Genomic DNA, 13,467 nt, shown 5'->3' on the forward strand with positions numbered 1-13,467 from the left:
GACAGACGCTCTCCATCATTACAGGACCTGAGAGAGAACAGCTGCTGAACTGAGAAACTCGATCAGGGTCTGTAGTTGGGTTCTGTACCAGCGGCTCGGAGAAACACGCTGAAACTGAAGCGCCGCTGTAATTAAGAGACGTTTACCGTAAGTAATACACCAGAGACGTGTCGGGTCACAGGCCACACTACAGACCTCCTTTAACAACACTTACTAGAGATTAATAAACTGTTGTGAATATGACTTTTATTTCATCACTTGGTTTAACGGTACAGTGATTTAATTGCATCATCAGTCTCTGTAAGATATTTCACATGTCTGGGTAAATTATATGTCAGCTGTTTTAAAATTATTAATATTTTATTATTTTATTATTTTTTAAATGTTTTTTTTTAAATGTATTTTATAATACATTTTATTGTTCCCCAGGTAATACAAGCTGTCTAGGTATTCACATTTACACTAAGATTTGTTGGCTTTCATCAAGAATATTCGTTTGCATTTAAGCGACGAGCATCACTTCAGTTGACTACACATACAATTGAGCATCACATTACAGTGAGTCACGCTGATGTTACACTCAATCACCAGTGTCACGTCACACAAAAATACTATAGTATACTGTACTCTTTACTATAGTAAACTGCAGTAAATTGGAGCTATGTAGTCTAGGACACTATAGCATTCGGGAGTTTTAACTAAAGTAAATAGATAAACGGTGTAAATGAAGAGTTTATTTCCAAAAAGAGATAACTAATTAACTAAATCATGTTTTTTCAATCAATCATTAATTTCAATCAAACTGCAGTTGGTTTGTTTTGATTTAAGCCATTATAACAAAAAAATACAGCTATCTAACACAATAAAACAAACAAAAAACGAAGTCACCTCTTTTTGGAAATAAACTCTTTAAATACTCGAGTATAGTATAAAAATACTTCAGTGCAGTAAAGTGCAGAATTTTGCCGCAGTGTACTATAGTAAACATTGGAGCCATATAGTCTAGTACACAAAATTTTTCGGAAGTATTAATTAAAGTAAATAGATAATCGGTGTTAAACACTCAAGCATACTATAAAAATACTATAGTGCAGTAAGGTACAGAGTTTTGCTGCTGTGTACTATAGTAAATATTGTAGTATACTATAGTTTTTTTATATAGGCAGTTGATTTCTGCATTATATTCTATCGTAACAGAAATAAACACATTTTAAAACCTCATTATCATAAAACTCAATAACATCAACCCAATCTCATGTTATTTGAGATCAGAAATAGTTCCAGTTGCTTGTAGAAATAAATATCGTCATGACTAATTTTTCAGTTGTTTCATATCTACAGAGCAGAACTTCCTGAACAGCATTAGACACACACACACACAGACACACACACAAACGCCGTCTGGCTCCATACAGACGTGTTGAGACGGGAAGTCCGTCCTTTTCCTCATTACTGCATCACAGGGAATTTAACAATTTCTTTCAGACTTTGGCCTTCTGGACACTTTAATAGTTCTGTACATCTTACATAAAATTTGACATGCATACATGTTTTGGACAAAATAAACATGGAGCGAGCACATAAACAACCAGTGTTTATTGGAGCATAATTTGAAGATTTTGGTTCCAAAACGAGATAACTTTAAATAACATTTTCTAAATTCATGTTTTTATATTGTGCATTCCAATTAATATCAATCAAACTGCAGTTGGTTTGTTTCGATTTATGCCATAAAATACAGCTGATTAACACAATAAAACATAAGAAAAAGTAAAAAACAAGATTTTTGAAAAAATAAAATCTCTTTGGGAAGCAAATTCTTCATATCTAAACATGCGCAGGTTCTTCAGTCATATAGAGATGTTTGTGTCTCTCTCAGGCCGTAAGCATAAACACGTTTTCCACCCTTATGAGCTCACTCATGTGTGTGATGTCATGACACTTTAAACAAAATGTGTTCAGACGCTCTCACCTCTCTCTCTGTGTATCTCACACCCTACGGGTCAAATGTTTCCACCCCGGTCTCCATTTAGCCGTGTATTTTACCCTTGTCTCCGTGTTAAGACCCATTCACGTTTCCATTTACAAATGAATAAAACACACTCACTTTGCCGTATCGGTGTGTTTATATTAACCTGCTACTTACTATAAAATTATTTATTCACTACAATAATACAGCAAAAGGAATATTTTGTGTTTGCTTTGTTTCTTACTACTATTTCTAACTATTAAGAGACGTAATTCATACAGGCGTACCAGATCGTGTTGTTAAAAATATTCATCTTATGTAGCATTTTGTGAAATGATGATGACAGACGGCATTTCATTTAACAAGAGATGATGAATCATTATTTCCACCTGTTTCAGAGACCACACAACTGCTGTGCGAGAAATTAAGAGAGGATTTCAAAATGATTTATTAGTTTTTCTCAATTTACCATCGGTATGCGTTTAGATAAAATGGTCGTTTTTGTTTTTAATCTGTGAATTACTAACAATATTTCTCCCAAATTTCACATAAAAATCGGACTTTTTTGGAGCAAAATGAATACCGGAGAAACAGGTGAAAATAACAGAAAAGATGCTGTGTTTGTTTTCAAACGTCAGATACGGCAAAGAAAACAAGTTCAGATTCACTTTCAAGCAAAATAACGGTCATATTTCTGTCATTTTTTATGAGATAACTTTTTTCATGTGTCTTGTCATACTGTCAGTCTTTGACATTGCTGTTGGATGACTTTAAATCAGTCCTGAGGTTTGATTTGGTTGAAATTAAACAAACACTGTAATAAAACTGCAACAGTAGATCTAGAAATGATGGTTAAATGAACAGTAGAAAAGATCTCTTCAAGTTTTCGGCGGCTGTATATTAATAATAAAGAAATGCTGTATTTACTCACTCAGAAGAGTCAATGAAGTAAATGACGAGAGCGCCGATGCTCAGAGCAAACACAAGCACCACCTGAAAAACACAACAAACAAATACAACTGAACGTCAGATTAACTACAATTTAAAAAACTCAAAAGTTTTGAAGAAGAATGAAGCGTGGTTATAAACACAGTGAGCCGTGTGTTTGTGAGACTGAACCGGGACATTTTTCTCATTAGTGCGTCTCGTGTCCCGCTGACAGAGACCCATTTTAATCGACAGACCCTGATGAGATTTGGACAGGAATGAGATTGTGTCTAAACAGGAGTAACCATCAGATCTGACGCACAGCTTTAAAGAGACGTCGCGCCCCAAAATAAAACAAACATCATTCACAACCCAACTACTGACACTTTCACCATAAACATATCTTATAATACTATACCTTATGAAATATCAAGATACCACGAAGTATTGCGATGCTGTTATGTTAAAAATATCTACAAAATAGACCAAATTCCTAAATACAAAGATTTTAATGAATAATTAGTGGACTGTATTATACTGCACACTACAATATGTGTAGTATTAACTGTAGTAATAGGATAAGTTTAAGCAAATACTGTAGTATACATTACTTTAATATTTACTGTGGTGAGAGTTAAAACCATTAGTGTCTGGTAATTTTAAAAAACATTTACTGTAGTAACTACTAAATAAAAAATGTATAACAATGGAAATAATTAAATCAATGTGCCACAAATTACATTTATATTAACGCTTTTATAGGAAAAGGTTCGGTTTACTTTCAATGTGACTAAAACGGCCAGAAGTTGGCGCCAGTATTTTTGTGTCACTGAATCATTTAACCAACTCGTTCAAAACAGCTGATTCATTCAAATGTCCGGATGAATGACTCGTTCAAAAGACGGATTCATTTATGAGAGAAACACAGCAAAAAAACAGATCAAAGTGTTCAAATGATCATTAATGCGAATATGCAACATTAGTTATGGCAAAAAAAACTGAGCGGCATCGCGGGAATTTTGAAGCTTTAGCTTAAAAAAAGCATTCTTTTGCGCTCATGTCTCTGTCATCGTGCAATCATTGCGCTGTTTCACTGTCCAGGCGCACACTGTCTCAACTGTTTTGGGCTGTTTGCAGAAGACGCATCTGCTCACGTTACGTTATATGAAGTACACAGGCCTGACATTAAATAACTTAAATATTTACAGAGATGAAATGATAATCGATATTTATCACTTGGACTATGTTTTTACTCGTCAATACTTGTTTTTAATTTGAATGTTCTTTTCTGCGCTTTGGAAAGTTTCTTTGCTCGATCCATTTGACTGTCAAAGAGTGATGGGTTGACATAATAACTTAAATAAAATATATATTTAATGAACTCATTTAAAATGGTAGACAAAAGTAATTTAGTTTTTTCATTATAAGAGAATTACTTTTTCATTATATTTTTTTATTATTTATAAGTTTTCTAAAAATAAAAAAATTCATCGGGGCGACCCGATTTCGATTCCAGTCTCGTGGTCCTTTCCCGAACCCACGCCCTTCTTTCTCCAACTTCACTTCCTGTCCACTCTACACCTGAGCTTTACAATTATTCTATTCATTCTGGATCAGAAAGGTTGGTGTTAATCGTGCTTAAATCATCAATTTCAATAATATAATGCTGAATAATAATTGATTTATATTTTTCAAAACCACATAAATGTATTTATATCTGAAGTAAGGTAAAGCCACAGCACCCGTCCCTTTTACCCGTGCATACCCCATTTTTCCGCCACTGAACGAAGGTCACTCTCTCTATCCATCTCTCTCTCTCTCTCTCTCTCTCCTCCTCTCTCTCTCTCTCTCCTCCTCTCTCTCTCTCTCTCTCTCTCTCCTCCTCTCTCTCTCTCTCTCTCTCTCCTCCTCTCTCTCATGCATTTTAAATGAGCAGCTTGATTATTTTCCGTGGTATTGTCTGTAAACCTCCGATAAACTCGACGTGAGAAATCACATGCATTTGTTTTTCATGGCCACTCGCACACACGTCCGTCCCGCTTTAAAACCTTCCAACCCAGGTCTGATTCTCCTCTTTCTGTCCTGCTGTCTGATTCATGCGTGGTCATGCTTTGACACATCTGTTTCCATGGCAATGAGTGGCATTCAGCCTCATTCCACCAGCAGGGGGAGCAGACGCTTGAGCTCACCGTCTGACACAACAACAAACTGACAGAATCACAGACAAACAACCGATGAAAGACCTCTGGATATGATTTATATTTCAATTTAAGAAACGTCTCCTTTGCGTCTCTGATATTACTCCTGAGAACAAGAGTCAGAAATTTCTCAATAGAGTTTCAGAAGAGATGTCAACAATGTGTCAAACTGAGCTCAGATTTGTCTCGTCTGCGATCAAAACTCAATATTATTGAAGATCTCAATATGAACTCAAACATTTCTCATCACATTGACTCAAATCCAGATGATTTCACCTCTACAGTCTACATTCATTTACACCTCCAGACTCCAGATGTGTTTCAACAATCACACTCTCACATGTTTCTATAAAATCTACAGTAAAATATTGCTAATCCAACAATTGCGGTGATGTTTGATGCAGGAGTTTTGTGTGTTGTTTGAGATGTAATCTGTGTGTGTGAAACAGAAAGCCTCTTTGATTTCTAATCGCTGTTGGTTACCTAAGACACGCGTGTGTATGTGACAAGCGTGGAAGAGGATCGGATGTGAGCCGGTGTCACACGGCCGAGTCAAAGTGTTTACTAAAGCTAGAGTAACATCACAGGTCAGAGGTCATTTCATCAACTCTCTACTGAAGAGACTGATTTCTGCTACACACAAGGACACATTATGTGTCTCTTATCACAGTATGTGTCGACGTCACTTCCTTTTCCTCAGGAAGTGACATCATGTTTTTGGCAACAGAGCAAACATCAGTAAAAATCAGAGGTGCTAATGTGTGTGTATTGTCAGTGTGTAGCAGCAGCTGGAGATTACACAATGACCCACAGTTATAATATGAGCTGATAAGACATTCAGAGGTCAGAGGTCAGCACTATGGAAACCCTCAAAGTGTGTAAGTGAGATAAAACGCTTAACAACTTTACACTCCTGCAGTATAGAGAACACACACACCTGTGTAACACTTTCATGCACACTACACACAAACATACACAAAGAAATGCACATATAGAAATAGACACGCATAGAAAAAACACACAGAAAGACACTCACATATACACACATACAGACAGACACACACACACATATAAACAAACACACGCATAAAGAAGCATACACACACATGAACACAGACACACACACATACACAAGTCCAAGGTCACACACACACACACAAACATAAACAAACACACACATGAACACAGATACAGATACACACACATATACAAACACACAAGTGCACGTACACTTACTCATGCGCACACAATCATAGACACACACACATACTCTAAACGCACACAGAAACAGACACACACACACACGTGCGCACAAAACACATACACAAACAGATACAGACACACAATAAAAGCTCTGAAACACACGCACAAAGACATGTGCATGTGCACACAGAAACAAACAAACACACCCACACATAAACAAACATAAAGACACACATAGGAAAACGCACACAAAAACACAGACGCAAAGACAGCCAGACACACACGTAAAGACAGACTTACACAGACAAACTCAAATAGACACAGAAACACAGACAAACAGAATATCATAAATCAAAAATAAAACTTCAGCACAAATCTCTCCATCATGTAAACATGTTGTGTGTTTGTGTCAGTTAGGGCAGACTGAGAGTGTGAGAAGATCAGCGTCTGTGCGTGACCGGACTGTAAGCTGTTCTTTAACTAATAAAGGTTGAGCTCATTAACGCCACAATGATGACGGGCAGCAGATGTTTAACACTCCTCTCTGTCGTAAATGTCACCGAGTTTAATGGGCTGAATAAAGCAGATAAAGACACACAGCAGGAAACCTCAACCTCCTCTTACCTCTCATCATCTGTCAACAAGAGATGGAGGAGAGACCCAGAGAGAGGGGTGTTTACAGCAGGTTAGTCAATTATTTAACCAGCTCTTCATCATCATCATCCTCACATTCAGTACATGAGAGACGGAGGCAAAGAGCGAGAAATGTCACAGGTCTGATGAAGTGTGATGGAGACCATTAGCAATGCTGGTGTCAGTTATAGTTATGAATTATAAATGACACAGAAGATCATCGCCATCATCATCTTCTTCTTATCACTAATATACATTTCAATGTCATTCTCGCAATACATTTTTTATGTTTGGATCATATGTATAAACTAAACTTCTGTGGATAATTACATATCGCAAAGAATAAAATTTTAGGATATCAAATCCAAGACATTTACAACAATATATATTGGAAATATTGCACATATTGTGCTGAGAGAAGATGCGTATCTTGTTAATACAGTATATTAAGTGTTGCATTTAAGAAAAATATGACCAGGCTTTGATGTTTTATTGACAACAAAAAGCATAAGAGCAATAAAAACATGTCTCACAAAGCCTGCTACAGTGTACAGAGCAAAGTTAAGTTTATCTAAGCATGCTTTTCTTACATCAAATTTTATTAGAACCTTTAATATGTCAAAGTTACTTTGGATAAGCCACCTAATGGTACGGTAAGCCTACATGTGTGTACAAGATCCTGATGGCATCACCTCCGCCTCAGTTTGAGCCAGGACAACCCTGTTTAAACATGTATTTTGAAAAAATGAAGCAGACAAACTAATCCCACAGAATAATGATGTTAATTCTGAAGTTATCTGAGGCTTACAAACATCCCAATAACAAAAGCTGTAGCCAGACATCATATAACCTGTAAAGTGCGTAAAATATCAAATGATTGCCTTCATATTGTGTGTAATAATGTCCTAACATATTAAAACTAGGGATGCACAATGAGTTATCGTCCATATCGGTATCAGCCCTTAAATGGTCATTTTTAATGATATCGTATCGACCGATAATAAACTTTAGGCGAATTTATTCAATTCAATTCAAGTTTTTTATATAGCGAAGGCAGCTTTACAGGAGCAAATAAGAAAAACAGAAAAACACAGAAAAGGTTAAACACAGCACAGTGCATGGTGTTTATAGAACGAGTAAGATCATTCTAATAAATAATATCTAATTAATAAATAAATAAATAAATGCAGTCTCCCGTTGAGCAAGCCAACACTGCCCTGCTGTGACGAGTAACCCAAACTCCAATGATTGATTAATGGAGGAAAAATAACTCGGGAGAAACCAGACTCAACCGGGAGGACCAGATCCCCTCTGACGTGTCATAGCTGCACTCAGTGACCCCGACCAAAAGCCACCGAGCAAACATCCACGACGAAGAGAGCAAGATAAATCATAAAACCAATCACTTTATTATAGCCAATAATCATCAAGGAGGTGGGAACCGGCAAACATTCAAACACATTTGAATCAAAATAAACAAACTATAACAGGGAAGTAAAAGGCCAGCAGCCACCTCACGGTCGACCTCTCATGCTCCCGATCTCCTCCGTGAGAGATGCAGGACCGTTGTGCACACAGCTGATTCCCACTATCACTCACACCACCGGCCCCGCCTCACAGCTCTCGTCCCGCCTTCCTCATTACACATCTCCTCTGGTTAAACTTCTTAAGCTGCACGCTTCTCAGTTAAAATCCAGTACAGTACTTACTTTCTGTCCTGATCATTCACATACTGCTATTAGCAGAACATTGTTGATGTGGTGTGTAAACATAAGTGTAAAACATAGGAACCTGTCTTGACACCTCTTAGACTCGTGGACATTGGGTGAGAACATTTTTCTGGGTTGCTCTGGAAGAACGTCTATCATTTGTATATTAAATAAAAAGTATCCTAGAACAATCGGAAGGTTAAAGAACTGTTAACAAGTGTTAAGAAGGCTTGGTACATGTTTTAAAGGGAGGAAAAGAGAACTAATGGTGACCTTGTGTTCTGCAGTCAATGTTTTCAAATAAAAGCAGTTGTCCACTGTTTGCCTTTTGACTCTTCTTGGGAATTTTATATGAATATATAAATACTTTATATCGGCCAATGTATCGGTTATAGACTTCCAATGTTAAAGAATTATCAGTTTTTATTATCGGAAAACAATTATGTGTACATGTGTACAGTAAAAACACAAAACTCACATACAAACATGAAATGACATAAAAAGAAAAGACTGTTCCAGAACTACTCACTGAACCTAGATCAGATCAGACTCAGTCCATGTGTGTGTGTGAGTGCGCGCGCATGTGTACGTGTGTGTGTGTACGTGTGCGCGTACGTGTATGTATGTGCTTGCTTGCGTGCGTGCGTTTGTGTGTGTATGTGTGTGGGTGTGTGCGTGCGTGCGTGGGTCTGTGTGTGTGTGTTTGTGTTTGTGTTTGTGCGTGCATGTATGTGCTTGTGTGTGGGTCTGTGTGAGTGCTCCTGAAACAGGACAGTGAGTCTGTCCCTGCAGAGACGTAACTAGAGAAGCCACATCTCTTTCTAAATCTCACACAAACATCTCCAGGTCAAATTTCACTGCGAAATCAAGAGATTAAAAAAAAAGGAAAATTATTTAAATATGATTTCCCGTCAAATTCCCCTCCCAATTGATATTTATTTATTTAAATTGATTGTGGGGATGAGAAATGACCTGGGACCTGGACATTCATGATTTCTGACATTACATCACATCTCACTACAATATATTACAGTAACACAAACAGTATTTTATATCTAAACAAAAACTCTGTATCAGTCCAGGTCCATTCAACATCACAACAAACTCTTTGTTCCACTGACCGTATCCTGACAACACCAGACAAAAGATAATACAAAAATATTATTAATACCAATCGAGAACCTCAGAGATGAAGTATTTTTGTTTGCAAAACTGTAAGCAAGTTTTTTGAATAGCAAATCGGTTTTTAATTGAACCGTGATTTCAAGAATCAATATGAATCGAATTGTGAGGTGCCAAAAGATTCCCACCCCTATAAAATATGATGTAAAGGTGGTCATCAGATTACTTTAACTGTAATTTCCAGATATCACATTTGATTTCCTAATTCTTTCTTAGCAATACAGGTCAAAAACACCGACGCACAACCAGGACTCACACATGCACGAGCACACACGCATGAGCACACACAAGCACACACACACACACACAAACACACACTTCCATTCACACTTCTATAATGAGCTCTTAGACAGAACTTTAAACATTTTTTGTTCCCGTGACATCTTTCAACAGCTCATGTTTACATTTCTACTGAAATCAAAGGCTTTTGTGAAACATCTTACAGCAGCATGTTTAGTGTAGACAAACCAACTCTGTCAATTCACAACAAACAAAATGTTCACCGCAGCCAACACACACACCTACTGAAACTAACACACTGACCCACAAGATAACAGCCGTGTTTCATGTGTGATATCGGAACATTTCAGACCAAGATTTCACTGCAAGCGACCAAACTTTACATTTAGTCTACAACTCTGCATCTGATGACTTTTAGAAAAAGAAAAAATCTCAAATTTCTCAATATAAGTTGCACACACACACGGATGCACACACACAGACACACATACACACACACGCATACAAATACACACACATACATACACATATAAAAACTAACCTTCCATGTAACTTACAAACAATCACACGCACAAGAAAAAATATTGACAGCCAGAGAATGTTTCTGATTGGCCACAAACATCTTTTACATTGACTACAGCCGTCCACACGTTCATTATTGCTTTATAAAACACACATAGCACACGCACACAGAGAGAGAGAGAGAGAGAGAGAAAGAGAGAAAGAGAGAAAAAGAGAGAGAGAGAGTTATGTGTGATAAAGTGAGCCCTGAGCTCAGATGTAATTGAATCTCTTTCATTAAAGGTGTATTAGCTGTGACAGAAGCTATGAGGGTTCACAGTGATGATGCGTTTCCTCTTCCTCTTTATCTTCTTTCTCTGAGAGATGTCGAGGGATATTTCTGGAAAAGGTTTTATTAATTCATGCGCTTAAAGCTGGTTTAATGACTGTAGTTGATGTATTATTCTCATCATCAGCGCTCATCTGTCACATATGCTACAGAATTCACATACATCATTCATTTCATTTATTATATTTTAAATTCTGTCTGCCAAATGTGTTAAAAAGTGTGTGCGTGTGTGTGTGTGTGTGTGTGCACGTGCGTGCGTGTGTGTGTGGAGATACAAGAGGTTGTATTCGACCCAACTCAACAACCTGACATGACACACACACACTCACACACCTGCAGGAGGAAGTTAACTGCTGTCATGGTAACAGACCGTCTTACTAAACTACAAATATAAAGAGCCATCCTTGTAATCTAGAGAGGAAGTGACTCATAAATTAGCTTGTACAGTCAGACAAACACGCGCACACACACACACACAAGCACAAACAGACTTACAAAAAAAACACACACAAACACAGACTCATATCTCATACAAACAGACACATATACAGAAAAAATATGATTTTCCTACAGTAAATATATTTAACCGTGACCATAAAGACACAGTAAACATAGAAATAAGGATTGTGTAATTAAAGTACTACACTCTGGTGTTCTGTAGGGAATTAAACAGACATTAAGTAGACAAACCACATTTTAAACGTCTGATAAAAGAATAGATATCTGAATGTCTCACAGTATACAGTATGAATAATTCATGATGTATGTTTGAAAACATTCATGTGTGTGTAAACACTGCAGCTCAAGGTGCATGTGTGTGTGTGTGTGATATACATTACACTGCTACTGACATATGATACACTCTCTATGATACACAGAACTGTGAGTCTGTGTGTGTGTGTGTGGACCTAAACCTGAATGCCCACCAACACATGGGGACTCGTGTCACCGTGGTGACCAAAATTGTGTGTGTGTGTCTGTGTGTGAAACAAATGTTTCATTTTTTTAATAAACCAGTCAAACTGTGTTCTTCACAGAAAAACCCAGGAGTCATTTGTCTCAAGCATTCAACTCACTGAATCAAATGATTCACATGACTCACTCTGTCCGACATAAATACTGTTTCTGTGTTATGTGAACTTCATGAATGCTAATTCGTAAGGTTGGTGAAACTTAAACCAGATGCTTTGCTAAGCCCCGGCTGACCAATCCTGTTGCCTGACACTTAACAACACCAGGACCGCCACACAGATAACACGCTGTGTTTTCTCTCATCTGAATCCTTTAGAAAATAGAAAATACATAACAACCCCACTCTCCACCCACGCTGGACATGTGACACGCAAACATGTAAACTCACCAGCACGCGTCCAGTGAGCGTCTGAGCAGAGATCATGACCCCCGCCCAGTCCTTCACCGAGGTCATCCAGCCCACCTCGCTGGGCGCCACCACCGCATCCCCTCCTCCTTTAATCCCACCATCACCGATGACGGCTGGATTACACACTCGCTGCACGTCCTGCAGACACACAGAGAGAGAGAGAGAGAGAGAGAGAGACATTAGCATCATCATCCTGCCAGAACAAACATGAAACATCACAACATCAGTATGAATGAAACACACAATGAACGTCATTAATCTGTTGAGAGCTTTCTCTTTCAACACTGAAAAAAATGATTTACTTCTTCAGTCTTTTTGTCTTGTTTTCCAGTAGAAATGTCTGCAAATTCTACAATCAAGATGCATTTTCTTGATGAGCAATATGACTTAAGAATGAAAGATGAAATTTCTGTGAATTTGTGCTAAAGACAAGCAACAAAATCTGCCAATGGGGTAAGAAAAGTAATCTGGAATTAAAGTTTACATTTTTCTTAGTCACGAAATTCAAGATCATTTTTCTTAACCCATTGGCAGATTTTTTAAATATTTTAAGCACAAATTCACTGAAATGTAATATTACAAGACTTAACAACAAGACTTATTTTCTTAGCTAATTTTGCTCATCAAGAAAATGTTTCGGTCACACTTTCCTTGAAGCATGAATATTGCATTATAAAAAGTTATTAAATGGTAAAATGCATTATAATTCTTCATAATGTGTGGTGTAATGCATTATATGTAGTTGTAAAGAATTATAACCAATTTAAAATGTGTAGCGTAACAATGAATTGCTAAGTGTTATAATGCATTAACTGTAATAACAATTATTTATAAGACATTACAATGCATTAAAAGGTGCATTCAATCCTTTAAAACGACTTTTATAATGCATTATACATACATGCGTCAAGGAAAGTGTTTGTACTAATTCTTCTTGATTCAAGAATTTGTAGACACTTGTAGTGGAAAACAAGACAAAAATACTAAGTAAGAAAGTCAGTTTTTGCAGTGTACTGTCTCTGGTGTCCATTAAAAAATAAACTGAATAACTATATTATTTAAATTTTATAATTTATATTATTATAATTATATATTATATTTATTTTATTTATTATAGCAATTTATTAAACAATGCAAACACACAACTTTCACCTGCTTCTCAACATTTAAACACA

The 13,467-nt window shown here is 36.9% G+C and overlaps 1 protein-coding gene across 1 annotated transcript in view; it reads right to left on the bottom strand.

Moving 5' to 3' along the window:
• The window catches only part of LOC130438692 (calcium-activated potassium channel subunit alpha-1-like), a 45,420-nt gene that overhangs the window by 6,656 nt on the left and 25,297 nt on the right, over positions 1 to 13,467 (bottom strand). Inside the window, exons 2-3 of the mRNA XM_056770773.1 lie at positions 12,272 to 12,430; positions 2,901 to 2,962 (exon numbers count right to left, since the gene is read on the bottom strand). Of these exons, the coding sequence (XP_056626751.1) occupies positions 2,901 to 2,962; positions 12,272 to 12,430 (221 nt within the window). The remainder of the gene's footprint in view (positions 1 to 2,900; positions 2,963 to 12,271; positions 12,431 to 13,467) is intronic.

The sequence above is a fragment of the Triplophysa dalaica genome, chromosome 17 (assembly GCF_015846415.1).
Source record: "Triplophysa dalaica isolate WHDGS20190420 chromosome 17, ASM1584641v1, whole genome shotgun sequence".
In the NCBI taxonomy this organism is placed as follows: Eukaryota; Metazoa; Chordata; class Actinopteri; order Cypriniformes; family Nemacheilidae; genus Triplophysa; species Triplophysa dalaica.